Here is a 25,945-nt window from a genome sequence, read left to right as displayed (position 1 = left end):
TATTAAAACTGGGATTAAACATACGTCCACAGTTAGGTCCTAGGTTCAGGTAATTTCTAACTCTATCAGTTCTTCCTTACGAGGGATGGCTGTGTGCCTGGCAGAGGGTTGAGGATCCAGCCCCTACCTACTAAGTATCAACAGTGTCACGTCACTGAGACAACCTTCCCAAACACACACATTATCTCCTTAGGGATGAGGGGTCACCCGCCCACCCCCCATTGAGAACCACTGTTCTAACTTACACATTAAACCGAAAGGAAAGCACTACGTTGAAAAGTTGCATGTATATATTTTAGAAGTGTCTTCATACCACAGACTTTTTTTTTTAAAGTTTAGATAGATATAATTGATATATAACATTATATTCAGGGTGTACAGCATAATGATTCGATATCTGTATATATTGTGAAACGATCACCACAATAAGACTAGTTATAACATCTATCACCACGCATTGTCACTATTGTTTTTCTTATGATGAAAACGTTGAAGATCTATTCTCTTAGCACCTTTCAAATATACAATACTACCGTATTATTAACTACACTTCCCATGTGGTAATAAGTCACATCACCCTTACTTATCATACCGCACGCTTCTGTAACAGAGCAATCTTCCCAGGACAGACCACCCCTACCCCATATCCTCCACGTCTGCCTTTTGTCTGTAGAAGAACTTTATCCAAAGAATAAATTTAATCAGAGAAATGAGAAAATGCAGAAGCAATGGAAAGCAGTCAGACAAGACAAAATAATCGCTGTTTAGCCATTAAGCAAAGTTAAGGACTTTTGGTTCCTCCTCATGGGCTCTAGATAATATTCTGACCCATAGCTGTTGAGATGTTTTGCAGATTATGAAACTCCCAGCAGATGGAAGAAGTTAACCACATGATGACCAGACTGTAGCCATGACATCAGCTGCTCCCTCTTACACAATTCTGAGAACTGAACTCAAGGAAACAAGAACAAACTGACCCTGGAACTGAAGATTAACTGTACAGAAAACAATCAAGATGGCGCTGATCAGACCAATTTCAAGATGATTGTCAGACCTGACTCTGCTGGTCTGCACACAGTCCCCTCCCAATGACTGTGCACCCCTGAAACTCCCCTTTAAAAGCTCTTGCCCCCTGATTGGCAAGGGGGAGTTGGTCCTTTGGGACAGAAGTCCATCTTCTCCCCAGGATTGCCAGCTTCCTCAATAACACTATCTTTCCTTTTACCCAACACTTGTCTCTCAGTATTGGATTTTTTTTTTTTAAAGCTCGTATTTTAATGTTTACTGTAGACAGGCTTCCACTTTATTTATTTATTTATGGCTGTGCTGGGTCTTCATTTCTGTGCGAGGGCTTTCTCTAGTTGTGGCAAGCGGGGGCCACTCTTCATGGCGGGTGTGCGGGCCTCTCACTATCACGGCCTCTCTTGTTGCGGAGCACAGGCTCCAGACGCGCATGCTCAGTAATTGTGGCTCACACGCCCAGCTGCTCTGCGGCACGTGGGATCTTCCCAGACCAGGGCTCGAACCCGTGTCCCCTGCATTGGCAGGTAGATTCTCAACCACTGCACCACGAGGGAAGCCCATGTACTGGATTCTTGAGCAAAGAGCAGCCAAACCTGAGTTTGGTAACACTTTGATTGAAAGCAGACAACAGACATTCTCACAGACCAAAATTACAAATAAATACTTCTAAGTGGATCAAAGTGATTTATTTGCCATCATCCATGCCATACAGTCTGAGGAAGTATCAAGCTACACTCATACATTCAGAGGTCACCTAATACAGTTGCAGCCTGTAAGTAAGAAACAGTGGGTGCTGGCCCTGGTTGACTGCTCAGTTTAGCTGCCCCCTGCTTTCCAGCGTTGAGTGTCCTCTCCTTGTTGCTATGCTTTCTTCATTTTTTCTGTGCTGCCCCTGAGTAGAGCAGTGTGCATAGTAAGTCAGTCCACACAATCTGGAATCAGAGCCCAGCTTGGTCACTTATCAGCTATGTGACTTGGGACACGTTTCTTAATTTGTCTGTGCCTCTGTTCCCTCACCTATTAAAATGCTGTGAAAAAATACCAATCTCTTAGGCTTGTTGTGAAGACGAAGTGACATAATCCATTTGGTGGTTAGAACAGTGCCTAGGGGAGAATAGTGATCATTAAGTGTTGGCTGTTATCATTGGTCCCAGGGTTCAAGTTAAAACATGAATGATATTCAAGAGTCTTTTAAGGTGAAGAATCCCAGAGAATCTCGGAAACCTCAGACTGGAAGAAAACTTAGAAATTTAAAATCGTAAACTCTAAAGTGTGTCGTTAAGAAAATTTACGAGAAAGATAGAACTTTCAGGGTTGAAAGATGTGACCGAGTTTCACAGTGCCAGTTCAGTTCTAATCCAACAACCAGGAACATGGCTTTCCTGCAAACGTGTTCCACAAAAACAGTGCACGTGGAGCATAACATTACCCATTTTCTTGAATGTGGATGGATGTTCAAATCCATTCTCTTTCCAGTTTTAAATGAATCATACTGACAAAGTTAACTCTGGCTCTAGCTCATATACAGATGCTCAATACAAAGTAATCTTTAGTCCTATTTTCCTAAGGTGATTAAGGTGTTGTAATAATTTTAACAAATATGAAGTGACTTAATAAAGTTTCACCCTGTTTTGAAGTTTACATTTTCAGTATTTATATTAAATGCTACAAAATTATAGTTAGATGTAACAAATTCATTCATTCTTTCTTTCTTTCCCTGAGCCACCATTTACACAGAACCTACCATGTTCTGGTAACTGAAGTAGGAACTGGAAATAATAAACTAAAAGATATAATCCCTGTCTTCAAAACGCTCTCAATCTCTTGAGGCAGCCAGGCTGATACACACAGATTGGCACTCGATGTGAAAAATGATGTGAATCTAGCAAGCATGGTGCTAGAGCTGGGCTGATGAGCTGTTTTCAAGGTTACAAAGTCAAAATTTGTTATTTCTTCATTGTCCAGTCTGTACATACTGAGCACATTGCAGGAAGAAAAGAACTATTTTTTTCTTGACAGCCATGCACTGTAGTACTTGATCAAACAGAAAATTTACGATTTTCTTTGCTTTCATAGGTCATATCTGAATAAAGAACTCAGGGATGCTAACCTCAGGATTGAGGGCACCTGGCAATTTGAGAAGATAATATATGTTACCTGTCTTTACAATATAAGGGTGGTATTTCCTGATGGCTAGAAAATTAAATAAATGACCTCTGCAAGTGACCCCAGTCCTAGAAATCCAGGAGGCTTTTCAGAAACGTGGTGTGGTTGGGTTGTTGATTGTAGTTTTCCTTCTTTATTCAAGGATTATTTATACTGTCTTGACAGCCCGGGTGATGGAGTCACTCAAAGCAGGATTGGAAGTTCGGAAATGCCCTGGTTTTGTTTCTTAACCTCTCTCAGCTTTAGTTCTTCATCCTCAAAATTAAGTATAAGAGCACCCAACTCACAGGATTGTGTGGCTAAAATCAGATAATGGGCAAAGTATCATGGTGGACAATAATAATGCTTGTCTCTTTCCTAGACATCAGACATCCCATCTTTCTGCATGATCATGTCATCAGGGTCTTCACTTAATTCTTTACTTAATTCTTTTCTACGAAGATTTTTTTAAACTAAGCGCAGAAATTACAGAACGCTCAACACATTTGTTTCAAACATTATATCAATTGATGCATTTTATTATCTTTTTGAGGACCTAGTTAAATTACCTTAGAGCTTATGTATAAAAAGAGAAATCCTAATGTAAGTACCACCTGGAGATCCATCTTTAATCTCAACAATAAAAGAGTAGCTACAAATGGAAACTGCAATTGTCATTTCTCAGAGATAGCCTTTCAAAGTAGAATAGAACTACAGGAGTGGGTTCTGCATTGGTAAACCAGTCTGATGTATTTCTAAGCAGTTAATTTCATAAAAGTTTTTCTCTTCTGCAGTAAGGAGGTAGGGGACAAAAATGTAAGAGTTCATTCTGCTAAGCCTGAGGCATCTGGCAGTGTGGACAGTTCTGCTCCACATGGAGAAACATCAGTATGTCACTATTCTGGAATGCTGGCGGGTTAATAAAAGTCTACTCAGAGTGAGACAGAACACAAGAATTTGCAATTAATTTTTGGAAGAGGTCTGACTAGATAGAAATGCCATACCCTTTAAAATGTTTCAAACTACTGCCTTTTCAAACTGTCAGTTTCCTTTCTTTTCTGAAAATATGGATTTGGAAAATGTCAAATGACAAATTCAAACAAATGTCCCCTGCCATTATTTGGCATAAATAAGGTGTTTTCCAAACCTGCTCAGAAAAACCCAGTAGATGGCAGTTACAAGAAATCGTATTCTATCAAAATCGTTTACACAGAAAATCTTAATTTCTTCCAGTTTTTCACTGTTGACATAACTTGTTTTTAAAGAAAACATTCAAAAACTAAGCATTTACTGATCATATGCTTAATGCTTTGACACTGGAACATTAATTAGAGTATCAGAGAGAGAAAGAAATACGGAACAGAACTTGCAGCCCTCATACAGTTTAAGATCTAACTGGGAATATGAACACACATCCGCAGAAAATTCAATTAAGAAGAAACAGATAACTCAATGCATGGTGATTTCTTAAAAGAAAACTTTATTGATTTAAATATGATGAGCAATTCCCAGGGAATTACTTGCAAGTTTTCTCCCTGTTCCTTGAGAGTTGTTTACAAAGCTTGATGGCATCTTTTGCCTACACTCAGGTACTAATGGTAACAACAAATCTCCTTATTTAGTGCTGACTGTTTGCCAGGTAGTCTACAAAGCCATGTGACGTGTATTAAGCCAATCAATCCTCAGCAAGACCCGTGAGCCAGGACTGTGACCCCCTCACGTTCCAGATGAGGAGTATTTAAGGCATGAGGTGCTTCTGTGCCTGAAGGACCAGCCTGTCCTCCAGTCCCAGAGCCATGATTTGCAAGGCTGAGGCTCCAGAGGCCCCTCTTCACCACCACACGCTCCCTCTACTAATCCAGAATAGGGGAGCCAAGAGAGTTGGGCTCAGAGAAAGGGGCAAACCCTTCTGAATCTTCAACAGCTTCAAATCAGGGCTCCCAATGGTCATTTTTTGTCAATAGCAAGTAACCACAAAGCAAACACCGACGTGTGTTCCAGGTGTTCCAGGACTTTAAACGCTTTAAATGTATGAGACCATGCCTTTTTCATACAGCAGGAACAGAAATGTGTTACTTGCTCAGTGAATCAAGATTACATAGATATTTGCTGTGGATTTCCCGAGAGACAGTCCATGTTCTCCAGGGGGCGGGGAGTGGCTTATAATACCGTCAGTAGGTGGAGCCTCATATGGTAGTCTCAATCTGGTCTAAATTGAAAAGAGATACATATACATATTTATTTATTTATTTGCTATTATTTTTTATTTTTTTAACTTTTTATTTTATATTGGAGTATAGTTGATTGACAATGTTAGTTTCAGGTATACAGCAATGTGATTCAGTTATACATACATACATGCATACATACATGTATAATCGAATCACTTTGCTGTACACCTGAAATTAACACAACATTGTTAATCAACTACACTCCAATATAAAATAAAAAGTTAAAAAATGAAAAATAAAAGCAAATAAATATATATTTTTTCACGTCCTATAAATCATTACTGCTAGTTATAATTAATGAAATATTTAAAAATACATATTTATGGGCCTCCCTGGTGGCGCAAGTGGTTGAGAGTCCGCCTGCCGATGCAGGGGATATGGGTTCGTGCCCCGGTCTGGGAGGATCCCATATGCCGCGGAGCGGCTGGGCCCGTGAGCCATGGCCGCTGAGCCTGCGCGTCCGGAGCCTGCGCGTCCGGAGCCTGTGCTCCGCAACGGGGGAGGCCACAACAGTGAGAGGCCCGCATACCGCAAAAAAAAAAAAAAAAAAAAATACATATTTATATACATGAATATAAATATATATTATACTTATTTATAGTAAAGGTAAGGGGGAAAAAAGCATCTTCCATTTGAATCGAATGAGTCCTGGGGAGCTGAGGTGGGAGAAGGCCCTCAGGAATGTCAGCTCTGAGCCTCATTCCAGGCACTGAAGCCAGATAAGGTCCAGGGCATTTCCTTGACTTGGGACTTCCCTGCTTTCGTGGAAGGTCTCATGTTTATGTGTCTAGATTTGTCTTTTTTTTTTTTTTAAACCTGCATTTGTCTATCTTCTCTGATTGACTTTTTTTTTTTTAAGCAATCCTCCTTAGATGCCCCTAAAAAAGAGGTATCTGGATTCATCTGTGCCTGGTTGTATTTTTTCCCAAATGTTCCTTTTTTTAGACAGCACCAAAGAAGTTAATTAATTATAAGGATGGCTGAGGACAAATCTACCTCTACTAGCATCCTCAGACTGATTTATGCATGAAAGCAGGTTTTTCCCCCCCCTGAGGTATTCTATTCTCTGTTGAAACCTAAATTTTGACAGCAATTTTTCTCCAAAGTTTAAAAAAAATGGGTGGCTAGGATAATGTACTCATAAACCTCCGTTTTAAGATGAAAGACACAAAATGTAAATATTCTGGATGCTATTTTGTTGAATAAATAACATACTCGTTCATAGTTTTGTCATTGAATATGATTTGGTCTCTCTAGAGAATTATTACAAGAGTCTCCAGCTTCATCTTTCCCCGTTGTACATTTTAGCACAGGAGCTGGGGGGGTCCATGACAAGGTGAGTCAGATCACCACTGCTCAGAACTTGCCCCTAGTTCCCCTTCTCCCTCAGGGACACGCTGAAAGTCCTGGGACAATCTGACAAAGCCCTCCAGCACCTGGACGCCCTTTCTGTCTCTGACCCCATCTCCTCCAAGGCGCTCCCAGGCTCACCGCGCTGCATCCCCCTTGCAGTCGTCCAGGTTTCTCAACCTCAGCACTACTGACACTTTGGACTAGACGGTTCTTGGTCACGGGGGCTGTCCTATGCACTGCAGGATACTTAGCAGCATCCCTGTCCTCCGCCACTAGATGAGAGCAGCACCCCTCCCCCAGAAGTAGAAAACCACAAACTCCTTCTAACATTGCCAAATGGTTTCTCAAGGATTAAATCACCCCATGCTGAGGACCACTGCTGCCAGTCATGCTTCCACTGCTGCCTGTAACCCTCTCCCCCAGACATCCACGGGCATCCTTCATTTCTTCAGAACTTTGCTCAGAAATAACCTTTTCAGTGAAGCCTTCCTTGGAAAGCCGATTTGAAATGAAACCACCAGACAGACCCCAGTCACTCCTTAACCTTGTTTCTCACTTTATTTCCCCCCATATCACTGACCACTTTTTAATGTGGTACAGTTATTCATTTATTTCGTTTATTATCTGTTCCCTCCCTCTAGAATGTAAATATCATAGTGGTGGCAGTACGTTGTATCCATTCTGTTTGAGGTTTGCTCCCCAGCACCTAGAACAGAGCCTGGTGGTTGCTCCGTAAATATTTGTTCAATAAAATAAAGGTCATCTGAAGAGCTGACCATACACACCTCCTCCCTTTCCTGCCTGCAAAGTCCAGATTTTACATAATTTTGTTCTTTTTATGTGTTTTCCTGTTTGCTTTAGCATTAAGAATGCTCAAAGCCTGTTACCCTCCCCCACCAATTATAATAGGCACCTGTGTCATAAATATTTTATAGGCTAGTCACCCCAGTTTCCTCTTTATTTTTCTACCCATATTTCCTTTTTGTCTTTTATCTATCCATCTATCATCTATCTAGTCTGCTTCTATTTATCTATTCTATCTTTCTGTTTAGTCTATCTTTCCATCTAGTTGATTGATCAATCGATCTATCTACCTACAATCCATTCAGTCATTTATTATCCTGTTGTGTTATATATCTCTGTAAGATACATTGAATAATTTAGGGAAAATGAGGCCTGGTAGTAAATGTTCTTAATTAAGAAGACGATTTTTTTAACTGCTAATCTCAATTTTAAAATCTGATGTATTGATTTTGAAAGAATTTTTATTATTTTATTTTAAATGTACACATCAAGGAACAAATGCTGTTCCAAATACTAGTCTCAATCTTATGCGCAGAAAATGTCGCTCTTCGTGAAAAACTAGTCATTAAAAACCATTTACTTCCCATGAGCGATAGTGTTCGTCTAACCTCTCCCAAGTTATAACATTTCTAACAAACTTGGGAGTTTCTGAGGTTCGGCATGGAAAATTTGATGGCTGAGACTACATTTACCTTGAGTCCAATTCTTCCTGAGCCAAATAATTATTTGCAATCAAATATATTACTGTTAATGCATCATAATGACAGCCCTTTAGGAGGTCAGTGATCTGTGTTCAATTTCATACCCTACTAACAGATACTTAGATAAGAAATAGGAGTCAGTGAGCCCAACCAGAAAACACAAAGTGGTAGTCTGATCATTTCCCTCTCCCAAAGCACAGGCACTGTCTGGGAACAAGAATAGAGCTATTTACAGCTGCTCAACTTCCAGGCAGTTATATTAATGTTGGTGATCAACACGAAGGCAGCCATCAGGGGAAGAGCAGTGAACACAAAGGCTATGCTGTAATCAAACTTTGGAATGGTCAGCTCATTCTTTTATTTTCATCGTTTCCATTAATAGGACCCATTTCCCCAAAATAGGCTTTTTAAGATTTAAATTTTAATCTGTATTCCAGGTTCCATTTATCTCAAGTATCACTATCATGAAATTTGGATAAATCAATAAACATTCATTTAATTTGCTGCTTTTCAAGGGTTAGATTATAAAAATGAGATGAAGATAGTTTATTCCCTATACATGGATGTTGTCTTCACAGTCTAATAAAATGACCTGAAGTGCAACAGAAGAATTCCCAAAATTTATGGGGAAAAAAAATTCCTCTTGGTGATAGTTCCAAATGAATTCTTTTGAGTAATAATGGTAATAATAATCATAACGCTCACATATAATCTATTCTAGGTGGGCCTGTGGACCAGGGGTTCAGCTAACTAGCCCATTTAATCTTCACAATAACTGTATTAGGTACAGATCGGTATCCTTGTCACTATTCTGCTGAGAATCTGAGGCTCAGCAAGGTCACCAAGTCGGCCAAGTGGCAGAGTCAGCCCTCCATCCCAAGTTCATCTTACGCCTGAGCCTGTGCTTCTCATCACTGGGTCACCCCACCTACCCTGCAGCTTCCCACCAGCCACTGACAGGTACAGGCCCAAACTTCACCCACCTATGACCTTCTGTCGGGGTGCAGACTCTCAGGGGGGCGCTCAAGCCAGAGCAGTACATGGCCCTGCCTGACCCTTCCGACCCCAATTCCTACTACTGACAGCTTTCCTGATGTCCCGTGCCTGCATGAGGCACCTTAATCCCTTTCTTTTTGCCTTTGCTCATGCTTTCGCCCTCTTCTCCAAATATTTTTCTATCCTTCCTACTTAATTCTCTCTCATTTACAAAGCTTTCCCTACCTGTTAAAAACTGACAAAATTCGGGCTTCCCTGGTAGCGCAGTGGTTGAGAGTCCGCCTGCCGATGCAGGGGACACGGGTTCGTGCCCCGGTCTGGGAGGATCCCACATGCCGCGGAGCGGCTGGGCCCGTGAGCCATGGCTGCTGAGCCTGTGCGTCTGGAGCCTGTGCTCCGCAACGGGAGAGGCCACAGCAGTGAGAGGCCCGCGTACCGCAAAAAACCAAAACAAAACAAAAAACTGACAAAATTCGATCCTTCCTCTGAAATGCCAAATGCCTGGTGATAAAAAACATTCTCTGATCATTTTATATCTATCAAGTTTGTCTCCCATATAATCTCACGATCTCTTCAAAAATGCCTTTTCCCCTGGTCAGTGCACAAATAACAGCAGAACTGGAAAAATACTTTAACTTGACTGTTTCTTTTTGCAGTGGAATTGCAGAATTAAATTATAAAACAATGCTACTAAAAACTCTTAAAAACTGAGATGTGATAAAGTCAAAGGAGTTAACAAATGAAAACAAATTTACTTTTAGCAGCTCTCTCATTAAAATTCTTAGAAGACATATATGAGGCTGAAAAGTTTCTTATATACAAGGTAGCTCTTCAACCAATCGTTTTATGAATTATTAAACTGAAACATGTCAAAACTACTTCCTAAGAGACTAGGGAATTTAAAAAGGCTCTTTCTAAAAGATCGAATTAGAAAATACCATCAGTACGGTGAAATATCAGAATAATATTTGAACATGCCTGATGACCAAGTGGCATGCTGATAGCAAGCAATTTTGAGACAAAAAAGAATGCCTCATTTCTATTTTTAAAAACCCTCAAACTAGAAGTTTCCAGGAAATATCTTTTTGGATTACAAATAAAAGTAAGTTCTCCCCTAAGTTGACACCATTATGATTCTTTTAGCTTTTGTAGTAAAAACAAAGATTCCTGATCTCCCTTTTTTACATTATGCCATTAAGAATTTATTTTTTCAGACTCTCTTCATATTCCTACAAAAAGACATCATATTGGAGATCTGTCTTAACTCAAATCTTGGAATTATCCACATTCGTGACTTTCCTGAGTAATGGGATAACACAACTTGGGCCCAAGGTCCTCCAAAGGGAGGCAGATGGAATGCAATGAAAGGATCTATCCATCTTCTAGAGGGCATGGAAGGACCGCCCGTCCCTTGGGGGCCAGATCCAGCCCTCCTCCCCTGGTTCACACACAGGCTACCTTTCATCTATGACAAGAGTTTCCAGAACCTGCAGTTCAGATCAAATGAGCAATCTTAGTGAAGCAAAGCCTCTGAAAGCTTGCCTTTCAGCAGCACCTGATGCCTTCCTTTGCATAAATTTGGTGGCATACAGAGCAGCCTACATGCTACTCTAGATGGAGAATTTATACAAAGTAAAAATGGAAAAACCACATCTATGGCTGTCAGCCTATTTCAAAAACATGAAGTCGTTTAAAATGGGTAAGATATCCAGCTTCCTTGAACTGCCTAAAACAAACAGCATTATTCAGGTCTAATCACTGGGATGAGATCCTCAACCTCTACCTATGTTGTTTAAGCTTCATAAAGAAATAGAAATACTATGAAACATCTGGTCTTGCTGTTATGTCTGCCCATCAGTGCCATTTGCTGGCAGGTACGGAGTGGCCAGGAACAGTGCTAAGTGTCAGGAACTGAAGATGAAGGTTTGTAGTCTGATCCCTCAAGTGTGACAACCTAGCTGAGGAGGTGACAGGCAGAGATAGAATCTCTACATTACAAGTATAAAGAAAGAGCTAGGGGAAAACAGGGGGGAGAATCAGATGGACATCACAGCAGAGGGTCATCTGAGCTGAGACACAAGGAAGAACAGAGAGGGGGTAAAGGGCATTCCAGATGAGGAAAGCAGTGGTGGCCACAGGAGCATGCCAAGTGTGTGCAGGTGTAGCTGTAGCCAGTTTACAAGGCACCCTGTGCAAATGAGCAAAAAGGTATCCCCTCTGGATGGATGGACTGCTTGTTGAGTGCAGTAAATACCTGTCTTAGACTCAAGCCCTGTCTTCAGGAATGGTTGACAGGTTAGAATAACTGGAGCACAATGTATGAGGAATGGTAAGGCATGTGGCTGGTTAGGAAGGTTGGATAGGAAGAGTCTTAAATGCAACGCTAAGGAGTTTGAACTAGGGTGCAGGCAACTGGGGGGAAAATGAAGTGAGAAAGTCCAGTTAGTGACATAGCCACAATCCAAGTAAGAGATGATCAAAGTCTGGACCAGGGCAGTGGATCCAGTGGTCCCGATGGAGTAGGAAAAAATAAAATAAAAGTAAAATAAAATAATAAAATAAAAATGTTTTAAAAAGAAAAAGAATGGGATAAGTAAAGGTCAAAGAGCTTGCAGTAGGGACCAAGTATACATTTAGTGGGAAAAGGAAGCCTCCATGGTTGTAATCAGCATTCGAGATTCCAAAGGTAGTTTCCTCCCTGTGCTAAGTGAGCTCAAGATGGGGAAAATTTAAGCTGGGACTGAATGATGGGTAGCTGTCCTGCATGACACCCAAGGGTACAGTAGGAAGATGATTTTTGGTCATAAACCAAAGACTTCAATGACTCTTGGGCAGTGACAAAAATACTGGACAATGATGAGAAAGGAATGATAAATACAACTGGACAGGAAGAAGAACTATGGGAAAGCCAGGTTTCTGACGGAATGGATACAGATCCCAATGTGCCACTTGGTGAGGGACAAGAGACACAAATTTGATATTTCTGGGTTTCAGCCCTCTTAACTGTATAATGGGATTATGATGTCTTTTCACGGCATTGATATAAAGTAGCGGTAGGCAAACCATGGCCCAAGGGCCAAATCCAGCCCACTGTCAAGTTTTATTGGAACCCAGATACACCCATTTCTTTATGTGTTGTCTGGCTGCTTTCACACTAGAAAGAGTTGAGTAGTTGTGACCGAGACTGTATGGCCTCCCAAGCTGAAAAGATTTACTATCTGGCCCTTTACAGAAAACGTTTGCCGACCTCTGCTGTAAGCGGCCAACGTGAAAAACCCCCAAGTTCAGGGCTTCCCTGGTGGCGCAGTGGTTGAGAGTTCGCCTGCCGATGCAGGGGACACGGGTTCATGCCCCGGTCCAGGAGGATCCCACATGCCACGGAGCGGCTGGGCCCGTGAGCCATGGCCGCTGAGGCTGCGCGTCCGGAGCCTGTGCTCCACAATGGGAGAGGCCACAAGAGTGAGAGGCCCGCGTACCACAAAAAAAAAAAAAAATCCCCAAGTTCAGTGTATGACACACAACAGACACCCAATATAAATTCTTTCCCTCCTGCCCTTTCAGGAAGGTCATCCTAATTACTGAAGGGACAAGAAAATGTGGTTTCCACATCATAACTCTGGACTTCAGGGAATGAGGTTCATTTTTTCCAGGTTGTGAAGGTAGCAATATCGTTAGGAAAAAAATGGCTCAGGATAAAAGACAGAGTCAAAGGGTAGCAGGAACACTGATGATATTAGGAAGTTCTAGTCAGACCTCACAGAGGACTTTGAAAACAGAAGCTAACAGAGCCTTGTGAAAAGCATCTGTGACTGTAGCAGGTATCAATTAACCACAGTCTCTTTCCCCAGAGTTAAATTTCTACTCAATCAGAAAGCTCCGCAGATAGTGACAACTATTATGAGGGAATGGAAAGGAAAAACAGCTTCATTTGCACAGGCAGAGCTCATGGATTAAGAGAGGGCACAGGGTGGGTGAAGAATCAGATTCTCTCAAACAAAGAAAGAGTACTGTTTAGACACTGCTTTTAAAGAGTCGAGAAGAAAGAAGTCTACCTACTCTCGGGCTCTGATGCTTTAGGATAAAGGAACACAAATGCCTGTTTATAAATTAAAGACAAAATGAAGTCTGGATTTTTTAGGTTGCTCGACCTTCTCTCATCTGGACGCTTCACACCATCCAATTTCACTGAAATCTGGTAGACATCATCTCCTGAAAAGGTGTACAGCCAGGCTAAAGACAAACGTGAAAGCCAGACGCAGCCAAGGAAATTAAATGGAAACCAAGAGTTGTTCAATAAGGTGTCACCAAAACAGGCCTTGATGAGCAGGACTCTGGAGGGGACCTGCGGGGCTGTACGTGGAGTGGGCAGGGGGACGGGGTTTCTTCTGTAGTCGTGTGGAAGTGCTGACCCAGGTAAAGGGGCTGAGAAGCAGGTAGGTAGCAAAGAGGACGAGAGGAAGGTGAGCCTCCTGAGACAGAGAGGAAATAAGAGCTGGAAGGAAGTAATAAAGGCATTTCTTCATGTGGGCTGAGCTGCCATAAGAAAGGCATTTGGATATTTTCAAATGGTGGCAATACGGCACCTTGGAGAATGTTTTTCTGAACGAAAATGACACCGTGGCCACCCCATCACAGCCAGGTCAGAATGTCTGATAAAGGGCAGAGACTGTCATCTGATCTTCGGACTCAGATGTATGCCTCGAAGGTCAACAGGGTAGAAAAGTTCATCAACACTTTGGCATTTGCCAGATAGCTTAACAAAGACAGTGAAACACAGAACCCAAAGCAATTTTTTCAGAACCCAAAGTAAGATAACATTTCTTTTTTTTGAGCACGTAAACATACCCGATATAATGTTAAAATATGCCTATCAAAATAGTTTGCTCCCCTTGAAGCTATCTCATGCATAATCTACACACAAAACTTTGAAAAAAGAAGTGTAGGTGATTAGCACTTTGTAAATACGCCATGCAATTGAAAATATTTATAATGGCTCATGAGCAAGAGTTTGAAAAATAAATACCACCGCTTAAAACAGATCTTTGCTTTGAATATTAATATTATGCATAATGCAATTACTTTACTTATAACATACAATAATTTTCACACCTGCAGAATTCATTTAAGAAATATAATAAAATGTGCTAGCTTTTTTACATAGCAAATATGTTAAGAGCAAATTCACGTTACCTAGATTGTAGCTTACTGTTTCATATTTTCTTTCATTGCATAGGTAGTTCATTCCATCTATAGCAGTGCAAATGATCACCTTTTGAAAAACAAAATTGTCTATCAATATTTTTCTGCCTCTAAACTAAAAACTGCACTGAAATAGAACAGGATGCTTACCTTAAAGATATTATGCAGGTCTCTGCTAGTTTCCCAAAGTGAAATTTTCCATTGGATTAATGAAATACATTTAATTTATCACAGCACAAATCTGTTGCTATACTTCATAGATAGTGGAATTGATTTATTTTCCAATTCAACCAAAGTCTGGCTGAAAGGATATGTTTGGATACCAATATATAAGTTAGATAGTCCTATACAAAATGTTGCCAGAGTCTTAGTGGTAACTCTAAGATAGAAACTAAAATATGAATGTTTAAAAAAAAAAACTAATTTGAGGAACACGTTTGGCTGTGGATTTAATTTAGATGACACCAGACAAGACAACTGCACATCAATACCCAAAACCACACTCTAGGTTTTATACTAATTCGAAATAAAACAATGATCAGAAGGTCGGAAGATCTTTCATTCATATGCAAATATCCTGAGGTTGGCCTGCAGTGAAGGATGCTCTAATCAAGCAACCCCATTCGGCACCGCGCTGGGATTACTTGGCTGTCCTTGGCACTGCTGTGGCGCAAGCTTGAGAAGCTATTTAAAGTAGCATTCAACACTTGTTGTGTTGAGAGTGACTCAACAAGACATAAGTAAAAGCATGAAATCCAGGGTGGCAATGACCTCTAGCATCCTGAAACAAAATCCTGGGACAGTGATGGAAATACTTCTTCTTGCTATTCTTGGACCATTAGGACACTTTCCATGGACTTCATGTCCAATCAGGCTATCATAAAACTTTATATTCTGAATGAGCTGTCTTGTTTGGATGACAAGTTACACCTACCCTAAGTTACCAAATACAGGTTGAAGTTCATTGCATTTTTGTGCAGGTGATTTTTTATTATATAATATGCTCTAATGGCGAGGTGGCAGTGTATATGAGTAACTTTCTCTCTCTCTCTCTCTCTCTCTCTCTCTCTCTCTCTCACACACACACACACACACACACACTCTCAAGAACAGACCTAGTTCAGGTACCACTAGGTAAAGGCTGCTGCTACCTGGTTTGCCCACCCTAGACACAGAAACTTGACCACAAACATCAGCTGGATCTCTCTACTTCAGGTACCCGTCCTTAGTAATGTCCAGAGTTGTTTCATTTAAAGTTTTATAAAGACATTAAAGGGGATGATTTAAGAGGGAAAAAAATCCATTCATTTTCTGCACTAGCTAAGGAGTTCACTTAAACACAGATGTATCCACAGCTGCAAATAACTAATACACAGGTGCAGAGTCTGATAGAGTTCTGATGTTAGCTTTCAGTGCCTCCTGGAAAAGTTTTAGAGGGATGAGAGCAAACATCTTCCTCTCCCACGTTTCCACTGCCTGTCACTATAGTTCTCTGTTCCCAGCTGATCTATGTCTAGCTGCTTTATTCTAGATTGGTTATGTCTGTGTATCAAAGCTGACAGAGCAACTGCAGAGAAGTTTCCACCTCCTGAAGTTCTTCAAAGTTCTGACTGTCAACTATAAAGTTATCATCAACTACAATGTTACAGATACAGGAAGTACAGTTTGTCTCCAATGGCCACATGCTCCGTGGAACATGCTGGCGACCATGACCTGGGAACTCCTTTATCCTTCTCAGCTCCACTGCAGAGGCAGGGAGGGTTTTAATGACCACCCAGGCTATCGGTGGGCAAGAATAATTTCCAGGCTGACTGCTGCCTTAAAAGCTCGTATCATTCTTAGAATATTTAAATAGGATATTTTAAATGAAGGATGTGTCCTGTATGAATCTCTGCGATACCATATGATCTTCTCTATAAAATATGGGAACTTAGTAAGAGTTAGTATATATGACAGTCAGAGGAAAGAAAAAGACTGGGAGAGATTAACAGTGCCAAGTGGACAGCTAAGCTCACTATCAAAGTCACTAGTTGCCTCAGACCAACCTTACATTATACAGAATTCAGACTTATGCCTTGGCACATTAAAGATTATCGAATGTCACGGAACTCTAGGGTTAGTTTCAAAAAGAATAAAACCACCAATGCTAAATCAATGCCTAAATCAAAAAAATCTATTGTAATCTATGGTTAATTCATGAATTGTACATTAGCAGTTGGGTTTATTTTTCCCTATGTAATCATATTTTGATCAAAAGGGAATTGTTATTCCAGTAATTGATCTAGAATCAACTTTATTATTTTGAAAATATCTTTATCAGTCAGAATGGTCAATTCACATGAGTATACAGACAGAGTCTCAGTGTTAAGAATGGCTCTTACCTTGAGTCACTAAACAAGTTTCTCTAAGAACAGATGGGCAAATTTTTCTAATCATGAACACAAATTTTGTTTATGAATTTCAACTCTATTATTAAATTTTAAGACTGTCATTTTTTAATTAAAATTATGCAAAACATTTTTCAGAAAATGAAGCACTCCCTAGTGTTACTGGGACAATTTAAAACATATTTCTTCTAGATCTATTTTTTGCTTTTAATTCTTTTTTTGTTATTTTAGTTGAATTCTTAGCATATGTATTTCTAGTGAGCTTCCTCTTTTGTGGAACAAGGTGGAAGTGTAGAGGAGTTAAAAATAAATGGATGTTTTTTCTTTTTGATGATTCGATTTATGCAATATTTAATATTCAATAAATGTTCAATATTTTATATGCAATACTTAATATTCAATAAAAATTGGCTAATTTGACATTCCATTAAAACAACCTTATATTAACAACTTCTTTGGAAAGAGATTATTTCTTTTCATTCTATACGACACATATTTTTGTCAAATATAACAATGCTAGTAAAAGGGGAAAGATCAACAACATTCAAAGTAGCATCTTCCCATGTTCAGTTCCAATGCAACGAACTGCTCTATCTGTATCATACCACAGCACTAATTGATAGCTAGCCTGAATACCCTAACATGCTGGGGGAAAAGTTAAATAGTAATAATATAAATCCATACAGATGAGGCATAGACTACCCATCTCCTTGAGTAATCAAAGCAGTTACAGACTGTACTTTCATACACTTATTAGATGAAACTTTCAGGGCCAAGTTCCACTAGACAGCGTAAATGCTTAAAAGTTCAAGTACAGGCAAGCTCTCTGAGGTCAAGGCATAGGCACCATGGGAACTTTCTTATAAACTCTTCGCATTTGGAAAGTATTTGTTTTGCTTCTTTTTTTAAAATGGGAGATAAAGCTCAGATATGAACACTTAATCTAAAACATGATTCAAACCCTTCTAGAGCCTTCCAAAGCAGAGAGTGTTAAACATTCATAATACTTATGCTTACCTAAAATAGTACATCCGTCACTTTATAAAGTCTCTCACTTGAAAGAAAACAAATCTGTTAATAACCAAAGCGGGGTACGTGGATTTTCAAAACCAGAATATTTAAATACTGCCAATGTACTCTGTTTTGTGATAACATTAGATAATGTAGAAAGAAGTCCCTAGTTTTTTTTTTCTTTGAAAATGATAATTACTTACTGAGGTTTAAAAATCAAGCTTGAAAGAAATCTTAATGTCTTTTTTTAATATTAATAGAAACCAATGATTTTTCAGAAGAGATGAAAAAATTGCTTGAAAATTAAGACTGGCCCTCTTCAGATGTAACCAACGAGCAAAGAGGAAATGAAAAGTACATGATTCGTGGATAATTTCTTTTTTAAAAATATTCACATGTAAGGTGATCATATAGTTTATTGTCCAAACTGGGGCACTTCTTAAGAGTGAAAGGAGATATTATAAATAATTAGACTAGGACAAAGTCTAATAACTTTAACTGGGGTATTTTCAGCAAAACACGACTTCTGGCACTCCGTAAAAGGACATGGGACGTAAACGTTTTATCAATTTCTTCCTCTTTTCTCACCCTTCTCTTCCTGATCAAAAGGGCAGAGAGTGGTACATTTTCAAGGCAGTTTTTGGGGGAAAGCAAAGAAGCACGGATCTAGAAATAGGACCACTGGAACCAGACAATGGAATAGTTGAGACATTTTCATCAAAACCCAATGTTATTTTCTATCTTATCTGTTTTATTTTCTTATACCTAATTTCCTCAAGGCTTTCAACCTGTTCATCTGCAGGTTTCCTATTTTAAAAAGGAAAAGTGTATCTCCAAGTGAATCCTCCACAGACTGGCCAAGTTCTGTTAAGTTACCTCCTGTGAGCACCTCTGAACCCTTGTTCCCTGTTATCGGAAAAGCACAAAAACCTAATCTGTGCAGTGGGGATACAGAAAGGAAAGGCCAAGAAGCGAAAACCGTAAGCATTCAACACAAAAACAGCAGGACTGGCACACTAATTAGGCCACTGGCAATCCAAGGTAAGAAATGGAGTACAGCTCAGTCCCCATAGGGGCCCCAACATAGGGAGATTTCTGAGTGTACTCACATTGCATTGTTTACTTTGGGGGGCCCATTCATGGTTTTGATAGCTACTGTTATTGTTAATCACTAAGAAAGTCATCAAAAAGCTAAACTGAGGGTTTTGTATGGACAGAGTTGTTCTACTTGACTATATATATATAGACATATATACACTACAGATATATGTGTGTATATACATCTATATATATATATATACTATGTGTGTGTGTGTATATTTACGCACAACATGTGAAACTTCTGTTCTTGGACTGAAAGTAAATCATTTATGGCTCTGTTCTCATACCTTCCTTTTTTTCATTCAAAGCATGAGAATAACTTATCCATATACTAGAAACAGAATCAGAATGTTAAGCATTCTTTTCCTCTTGAAGAGTACACAGGAGTTTTGTTTTATTTGGATTTATTTTCTTTCTACTGTTTCCATGACTTGAAAGGCCCACACTCTAATTCCATCAGAAGAGAGAGTGCGGTTCTCAAGGCTACCATCGAAGGCCAATGAACAGGCACCATCCCCTAGGAAACTCATGACTTTGGTCTCTGGCTCCTCAGAGACCTGGAGCTCCAGGGACAGACGTCCACCCTCACCAGCTTCCCTCTTGATCCAAGGAGGACTGAGGTCTTGGGACCCTTCTCATGCCTGCTCTAAGGGCTGTGCTGCACCTTGCCAGTGATGGTGGCCATGTGGATGCCTTGGAGCCCATGAGGCGATGCAGGAAACACGGTCACCTCTTTCCCTCCATTCTATGCGTTTTCAGTGTCATTGCCAAGAGGAGAAAATTGGTTCTTGTGGGGAGGGGGTGAACCAAATCTTAGGTATTTCAGTGGTTTGTAGCCCTTCAAGATCCACCCTACCTGACAAAAATCGTATTCCTTCATATGCAGTTTCTTTCTTTAGGGAGAATTTAAATTTAGCTTAATTTTTCTCCTTAGTGGGTCATTACTGAAAAAAGTTAATCATTCTCTAATCAATCATCCTTTCCATTTTCCTGAGGATGAGAGACAGAGAGAGAAAAGCGGGGTGGGGAAAGAGAGGAGAAGAAGAGAATGGGAAAAAATGTACCCCTTAAATAAGTGACAGCTGTGGATAAATGGGGACATTGGAGAGGGAAGCAGATAATCAGTAGTGGCCCCCAGCGACCCTGGACCCTGCCCAACAGGGCTGCTGGGTGGCGCTCTGTACCTGTAGCTGTCCTGGCTCAGATGATCAGGAATGTCCTTCTGCAGATTTCGCCTTATACTGTCCTTTTCAAATAAGGGCTGCTTACAGTCTGGTTTCCTGACCAGACCCCTGGGGTTGGCCTGTTGGCCAGCACTGTCCTGCACACCACGTCCACTTACTTGCTGGACTGAGGTTTGCCTCCTGGGCTCAGCCATTCCTAACTGGGTTTGCCTGAAGACCCGCTGACTTTGCTCTTGACCCTCCTCAGATATCCTAGTGAGGGCGCTGTAGGGTACTGAGTCTAATTCCTTTCAGCTCTCAGGTGGGCTGCGCTTCTTCCTGGTCATTTTTCTTCCAAGAGGCTGATAAGCCCTCCTGCCGTAGAACACGTTTCCCTTACATGAACACTTTCAAACACCTCTTAGACCAGAGTTGCTGTACGCAGTATCTAAAGGGGAATATCTACTGCAATTCCTTTGGGAAAAGGCCAAAGAAAAGAGGAAAATGTTTCCAATTCAGAGGCTGACTAAATTGTCCTGGGCTGGAAGAGGTACCAGATCAAGTCTAATTCCAAATAACTGTGCAGGAAACTGGCAGCCAGTTAAGCCCATGCACGTTCTCCTCCCCTTGCGTGTTCCTATGTCAGGCATCCCAGAGCCTGCAATTCCATGTCATGGCAAACTAGAGATTTGTCCCAGCCATTCCCCAGGCCCATTTACCTGGGCCCACATTCACAAATAGCCTCTAATGTACACTTTGTACATTATCTCCAGGTGAGGGAAAATACACAGTCACTAGATACAGAGGACTGAAAAACAAAGTCCATCCCACAGACATAAACTCAGGTCCCATTACTAGATCACACCACACCCCAGAAAACTACCAGCGTCTCTTAGTCCTATTACCATTCTGTGAAAAGTACAATTGAATTGCATGGTAATCTCTGAATGTATAAAAATGTTAATTTGTTAAACAGACATTTTAAATATACCACACTTTTAAACTCTATTTGGCATTTTTTTCAGTTATTAATATACTAGAAAGTTCAATTAATAGAAATGACACCAAGAAGCATGTTCTATAGGAACTGAATTGCTATTGTTAGGGTCATACCCCAAAGATGGACTGACAGATCAGTTGGCCTTGCAATAATTTTATATATCACAGTGGCTACACCTAGCATGGGCTGAACAATTATTACTTAATAGATTACTGAGCATTTAGTCCATGTCAGTGAATAGGTATTTTAATTTACTGTGGAATATTTGATAGAAAAGGTCAAAGTTTTCTGCTGTGCTAGGGATTTGGCAAGTAATCTCACAACATTTATATTTTGTTACAGAACTATTATAAATTATAAAATACAGAAAAACCAAAAGAGAAAAAAACCAAGTATTTTCAAGTATATGAAATCCCTGTTTAAGTTAAGAGAGTACTGTTTAAATTCTGGAGAGAAGGGAGTATGTTTCTACACGTCTAGTCTAATGTGTATAGCACACAAAGAACAATCTATATACATTTGACTGAATTACCAATTATTACTGAATAAGCGATAACTGAAAAGGCAAGGTAAACAGGTACTTTCCTCCAAAGATATCTTACCTCCCAAGCAAGTGAGAAAAAACACATAGATTCCAAGCATTCCTACACAAGAGTTTCATAGCACAAGCAGGATCCTGATGTACCCATAATATAGTGAGGGCTAGAGTACCATCCAACTGAAGCTTTGACAAAATGAATTTTTCCTAAGTTGTAAAAATACTATTCACACATTTTCACACACACACATAGCATTAGCACTCCCCACACCAATAACTATTCTCGAAAAATAACAAGTTACATGACTTGAGAAGAGTACAGGAAAGGTAGTGGTTTACATAAGGCATCACACAGAGCTATTTTTAAAAGGCTCCAAACCTCAGGCAAATGAACAATGCTTTCACTTAACTACCATGTAATCAAATGTAAAGAATTTGCATAATATTTCCCTATTCAAACAGAGAGGGAAATGTAGACATTTAAAGAAACAAACACAAATCCTTTATGGAAATTTAGTAGAGAATCTGCCTAGGTTAGCAGAGGTTCCCTTAGCATGATTAATAATTTGGAACCAACGGAACCAAATTTATTATTTATAACTACATAAAAGTTTCCAAAACAAAGGTCCTTGGCTGCTGGGTAGTCTGTAGGTAGATATCTTATCTGTACATACATAATTTGCAAACATAATTTGAAGCAAGTTTAAACACTCTGTCTGATGTACAGGGGTATATAGTGGTGTATTACAGACAATAGGCCATTATCAAATCACCTTCTTAGAGATCAAGACATGGCTCTGCATTGCAGCTCTATCTACAATAGCCAGGACATGGAAGCAACCTAAGTGTCCATCAACAGATGAATGGAGAAAGAAGATCTGGCACATATATACAATGGAATATTACTCAGCCATAAAAAGAAATGAAATTGAGCTATTTGTAGTGAGGCGGATGGACGTAGAGTCTGTCATACAGAGTGAAGTAAGTCAGAAAGAGAAAAACAAATACTGTATGCTAACGCATATACATGGAATCTAAAAAAAAAAAATGGTTCTGAAGAACCTAGGGGCAGGACAGGAATAAAGATGAAGACATAGAGAATGGACTTGAGGACATGGGGAGGGGGAAGGGTAAACTAGGACGAACTGAGAGAGTGGCATGGACATATATACGCTACCAAGTGTAAAACAGATAGCTAGTGGGAAGCAGCTGCATAGCACAGGGAGATCAGCTCGGTGCTTTGTGACCACCTAGAGGGGTGGGATAGGGAGGGTGGGAGGCAGACGCAAGAGGGAGGGGATATGGGAACATATGTATACGTATAGCTGATTCACTTTGTTATAAAGCAGAAACTAACACACCATTGTAAAGCAATACTCCAATAAAGATGTTAAAAAAAAAAAAAAGACATGGCCCTGTGTCTAAAATTTAGAGATTAAATGAACTCCCTCATCTGGGAAATGAGATTATTGACCTTTTCCCATCCTTAGCAGAAATTCTTCAGAAAAAAATATGTATATGTTTGAAATTTTTTTCTATAACAATACTTAATTTTAGGTATGTGTTAATAATGTTATCAGCAAATAAATCACATGAACCTTTCAAATGTTCTTGGATTTAGCTGTTATTTTTACATATTTGGTTACCTCCCTCTGGAACATCTGGTGGTACAATGATTTATTCCTCAGTTGCCTAAAAGCTCGAAAGACTTCATCTGACACCCAAAACACTCCCTTCAATCCAGAGTTTATCTTATTCTGCTTCAAAATTCACTCCATATTTTTAGTAGTAATTCAAACGTGTAACTTAAACACTTGACATTGGAAAGAACAGTAACCTTTCTCAACCAAATCCCACATCTCTCTCTTTCTTACAGATGAAACAAAAGTAAACAAATTATTCATAACTACAAAAAGACCTAATTGAAATATTTCATTTGCCACAAAATGTGCATTTCCTCATTTCATACAGCAGAAATAACATTTTATTCCATTTAGTTCCACATCCTGGCAAGAAAGTAAAATGCCTTTAGAAGTCAAAAGATGCAAAACTAGAAATATCAATCGGTGCAAGCAGCAGCTTTATGATCGTCTGCATTCAGCCGGTTATTTACAGTATTTATATGGTATAGAGTATCACGGAGAATTTTAATTTCCAGTCAGAAAGCACAGAGAATCAATTATATTTCTGTCATCTTTACCGTTTATAAGAAAAGACAATTGAAAAAAACAGTAAGTAATCCAAAGAATTTATAGGATAACACACTCTTTTCTCTACTGCATATTCCATTTTCATCTAATCTGCATGAAGTATCAATACTGCACTTCTACAGCTAAAGATGACCCTTTTGGCTTTTTTCTTACAATTCATACTGAAATAAAGAACTAAATAAATGAGATGAAAATCAGTTTGCACTAACCCTCAAAGCTCTAAATCAAAGTAGATAAACAGAGTCATGCCGTTGAACTAAATACTGAAATTAGTGGCCCAAAATTTTACTCTGAGATTTAGATGTATGCAGGCCCAATGGAAAAATATGAATTGACCTTCATGTTCAGCAAACACTCTGTGAACTCTGAGATACAGGAACACCTCAGTTGTGGACACATTTATACACCAACAGACAGAAACATCACTGTCAGAGTACACCTCACAAGGGGAGGTCGATGGATGCACGCTGACCTTGATTCACCCCTACACTGCTTCGTAAGGCAGCTCCTTCCTCATACGTGGAGCCCCAAGTTCACCGAGCTACATGGGGCCACGCTCTCCTGTCTCCCCAGCACCTCCAGAGAACCAGACCAGGAGGTACCTCCTCCACCTTCAATGACAGCACCTGGCTTCTCTTCGGGATGGAGCCCAGGCCTTTCTGCAAGACTCCACGCCTGATGGATCTGAGCCGTGCCCTCTCCTCAGCTTCCAAGTCACCAACCCCTCGCAGCGCCAGGGTGACCTGAACTCTTCATCACCCTGCTGCCTTAGTCTAGGCCTACATAATAATAACAGGAAATAGTAATGCCATCGTATGCCTTAACAGGAAGAATAACTCGACTTGACTCCATACGATCTTGGAAAGCATGTCTGCCTGCACAGCCATCCTGGGTTCTCTTACCCAAACATCTTAAACGAAGAAAAACCACGCTCTCTAGAATACAGGTACCACCTTTTCGGACGGCGCACAGGAAAGCAAGCAACGCTCTGCTTTTCGTACCTTTGCAGCCACGGACGAGTTGGGCTTCTCCAGCAGGTCCCACAGCTTCTTCCTCTTCTCCGGGCAGCACGTGTTATCAAACTCCTCTCCCTCCCGCTCGCGCATGGTCTCCGCCTCCCGCCGCAGTTCTTCGTTCATTTGCTCCTTCTTTTGATGATACCTGGCTTGGCAACAGGATTCTAAGTAGATCTCATCGATCCCCCAGTAATCAAGCTCCTGGCCAAAGGAGAGAGCGCACATTTCTTCCATCATGTGGAGTTTCCCTGTCCGGTAGAAATTTAAAATGGAAGTGAAGGCTCCAGGGTGCCGATCGAAGAAATACTCGTTCTCGTTCAGGTTGTAGTCATCGCACACCTCCAGGAGGCTCTCGTGCGTGTTACAGTCCCGGAGCTTCCCCAGGCGGGTCCTGGGCAGCCGGTCCAACGTTCTCCACAGGACCTCGTGGTTGAGGCCCCCCACATTGATTTTCACTCTACGGGAGCACGTTTTGCTCCTAATGATGTCCACCGGTTCAGGTGGAAGAGAAAGTGTCGACCTTGATGTCTTCCTGTTTAAGCCAGGGGGTGCCTTCTCTGCCATTTTGGACTGAGCAGAGGGTCCTCAAAAGAATGAGCCGCGGGAAGGTCAACTCAAGCAATATCCCTGCGCGACAGGCATTTCCACGGATGCACCTGGAAGAAAGCAACCACAAGCCCTTTGGTTATTTGCATTTTTCCTAAAGCATTTCCTATTCTATGGCTCACTCTGTTGTTCGTGCATAACCTGGAGGTATAATATGAATTACCGTCTCTCGATGGAGATGTACATCTTTGCTTTCAGGTATAAGGAGGAAACGACAACACAATGTACTATGCAGAAGCAGCTGTGTAGTCAATTTTATACACCTATAAGTTGACAGCTCCCAAATTTGTCACCAGAGACCTCTTTCTCAAGCTCTAGCCTAAACTATCCCTGTGCTGATCAACTCTCCCCAGATAAAACACAGACACCTTAAATTAAATTGACCACACCTCCACACACAAGCTAAAACTCTGAGGGATCCTGATCTATCTGTCCACATGCAAATAAGCACCAGGTCTTAA

The 25,945-nt window shown here is 40.4% G+C and overlaps 1 protein-coding gene across 1 annotated transcript in view; it reads right to left on the bottom strand.

The window, feature by feature from the left end:
* The window catches only part of KCNB2 (potassium voltage-gated channel subfamily B member 2), a 371,315-nt gene extending 345,873 nt beyond the window's left edge, over nt 1-25,442 (bottom strand). The window contains exon 1 of the mRNA XM_060116198.1: nt 24,864-25,442. Within this exon, the coding sequence (XP_059972181.1) occupies nt 24,864-25,442 (579 nt within the window). The remainder of the gene's footprint in view (nt 1-24,863) is intronic.
* Between the last annotated feature and the right edge of the window lie 503 nt (nt 25,443-25,945).

The sequence above is a fragment of the Mesoplodon densirostris genome, chromosome 13 (assembly GCF_025265405.1).
Source record: "Mesoplodon densirostris isolate mMesDen1 chromosome 13, mMesDen1 primary haplotype, whole genome shotgun sequence".
Classification (NCBI taxonomy): domain Eukaryota; kingdom Metazoa; phylum Chordata; class Mammalia; order Artiodactyla; family Ziphiidae; genus Mesoplodon; species Mesoplodon densirostris.
Note: the sequence above shows the minus strand (reverse complement) of the source record. Positions and strands in the feature narration are given on the sequence as shown.